Source organism: Galeopterus variegatus, unplaced genomic scaffold (genome assembly GCF_000696425.1).
Source record: "Galeopterus variegatus unplaced genomic scaffold, G_variegatus-3.0.2 Scaffold3473, whole genome shotgun sequence".
Classification (NCBI taxonomy): domain Eukaryota; kingdom Metazoa; phylum Chordata; class Mammalia; order Dermoptera; family Cynocephalidae; genus Galeopterus; species Galeopterus variegatus.
The window spans coordinates 235,090-237,353 of NW_007729584.1; the positions used below are offsets into that span (position 1 = coordinate 235,090).

At 33.4% G+C, this 2,264-nt stretch overlaps 1 protein-coding gene across 2 annotated transcripts in view; it reads left to right on the forward strand.

The window, feature by feature from the left end:
* The window catches only part of HSPBAP1 (HSPB (heat shock 27kDa) associated protein 1), a 61,598-nt gene that overhangs the window by 15,900 nt on the left and 43,434 nt on the right, over window positions 1-2,264 (forward strand). For both annotated transcript variants that reach the window (XM_008585154.1, XM_008585155.1), the window contains exon 2: window positions 1,576-1,761. In XM_008585154.1, coding sequence (XP_008583376.1) covers window positions 1,576-1,761 — 186 coding nt within the window. The remainder of the gene's footprint in view (window positions 1-1,575; window positions 1,762-2,264) is intronic.

A 2,264-nucleotide genomic window follows, 5' to 3' on the forward strand; every position in this document is an offset into this window, starting at 1 on the left:
TCTAGGTAACCTCGTACTTAACATTTGTAGGCCAGTTTGTATAAAGAACTTGAGTATAAAGTTATTATACATGTCAAAAGTGAAAAAAACAAAAAACAACCATCTCAAGGAAAGACAAAATTTATTCCTGGTCACATAATGTTATCCTTTACTGGACTCTTTAACACATAAAGGTCGCTTTAAAACAAACTTAGGGCTTCTTTTACGTTGAGACCTAAGGGTGCATTCTCTCTTCCTCATTCTGTGTATTCCCCAGCTCTGTGCCCTTCTAAGCATCCATGCTGATCTTCTCACTTGGGAGTGATGACTGTATAGAAGGTAACAAACAGATGATTCTCAAATGTCAGCTGCACAGGGCTTATAGCCTGCTCACTGTCACCGAGGGTTTAGGAAAGGATTCCAAGTATTTGCCCTTGTCTGAGAAATGAGGCCAAATTGATTTAAATTTTCATTTTCTTTAAAAACAGTCCTTTCAGACAATCACAGATTACTCGAGTTCTTGTGATGAGTCCTTCCCCATCCCTCTTCCCTTTATCAGACAGTTTAGAAGAAGTTTGGGTGGTAGAGGAATTTGGATTATTTATGAGCTTTTCTTAATTTTTTTAATTAAGTATAATTACAGATTAAAATAGAGGGTTAGCTAATTTTTCTTGAGAATCATAAATATATGTTTTGAAGGTCAGAGTACAAAGCATTTTTTAACCCTCATGAAAAGCTTAACCTCTTAAGATGTCTTTAAAGAGCTTACTTGTTCTTTTATTAAAAAAAAAAATACTAATCTTTACTATCCTATCAAACATTAACATTCTGTGATTCTGTGAAACTTATTAAAGTACTTAGTCACAGTGTTGTTTTGTACATATCCCCTGTACTGTTTATAGATGTAGGTGAAACCAAGGATTCACATTGATTGCCACCTTAGCACATCATTTATCCTTTTAAAATTGCAATAAAAATAATTTCTCACCTCCCAGATTGACTGCTATATTAATTCAGTAGTCTTTTTGGCATAAACACATGATATAACATGCAGAATTGTTGCTGACTCCAGCAGCTCTTGTTGTTGTAGAGTAGATCCCAAAAGCATTTCTTATATAATTCTCTGTATAGGGAAGAATACTTTCAAAAAATTGCATCATTTTAAATTTAAAGAAGTATTAGGAAAGCCATTTTTTTAAAACACTTAAGTTTTTTTTTTAACATTGAAAATTGTAAATATTTACCAATATTTAAATATTTAAAGTTTATTATGAGAAAAATTATTTAAGAATTATGATCCTTTGAGGTCAAATATTTATATAAACAGTAGTAAAAGAAGTGTAAATGCAGTATGAGGGTGCTTCAAAAANCAAATATTTATATAAACAGTAGTAAAAGAAGTGTAAATGCAGTATGAGGGTGCTTCAAAAAGTTCATGGAAAGATTCTTATCTTTTAGTTGTTTTTCCACAAACTTTTTGAAGTACCATTGTATAATTGCACAGAAAGATTTGCCATAATAAATAATATTAGCTGCTTTTTCTTTGTATAGTACAAAATAACTTTATAGTTATGTATTGCTCTGTTCTCTCCCTAGATGAACACATCAAACCTTTTATGCCAGAGAAAGCAAAAGAAATTATAATGTGTTTACAACAACCTGCAATCTTCTATAACATGGTTTTTGATTGGCCAGCAAGCCACTGGAATGCTAAATACCTTTCTAAGGTCCTTTATGGTAAGCAGATACGATTCAGAATGGGAATGAAGAGCACAGACACAGGTAGGACTATAAGTAATGATAACAATAATGTCTCTTTAATAGCATTCCCACCTTCTCAGCAGTGGTTTTTCTTATCTCTGGAGAATCCTTTATTTCTCATCCTCTTTTTGACCATTCATTGTACAGACAGGAAAATTTTTTGGAAAGTTTGGAAGAACAGTTTGGCCCAAGTTTTTTTGTTTTTTGTTTTCAGATGAAACAGTCTATCGTTTTGTGATATTGTGAAATATATAAAATCGTGAAATATATTAAATTTGGTCTTCATCCTGTCTCCTGGCATGCAACTCTTAAAATTCTTAGAATCTCCAAAGTGCTGTCTTTTCATGTGCTAATGAATTGATTGATGGTTGGCAGCCCCTAGGTAGCTTCAGGATGGGGGCTGGTCACAGGAAAGACCCAAGGCAGGACTTTCAGCCCCAGTCCCAACTTCAGGGGAGGGTAGAGAGCTGAAGGTTAAGTTGATCACCAGGGACCAATGGTTTAATCAATCATTTCTAAATAAA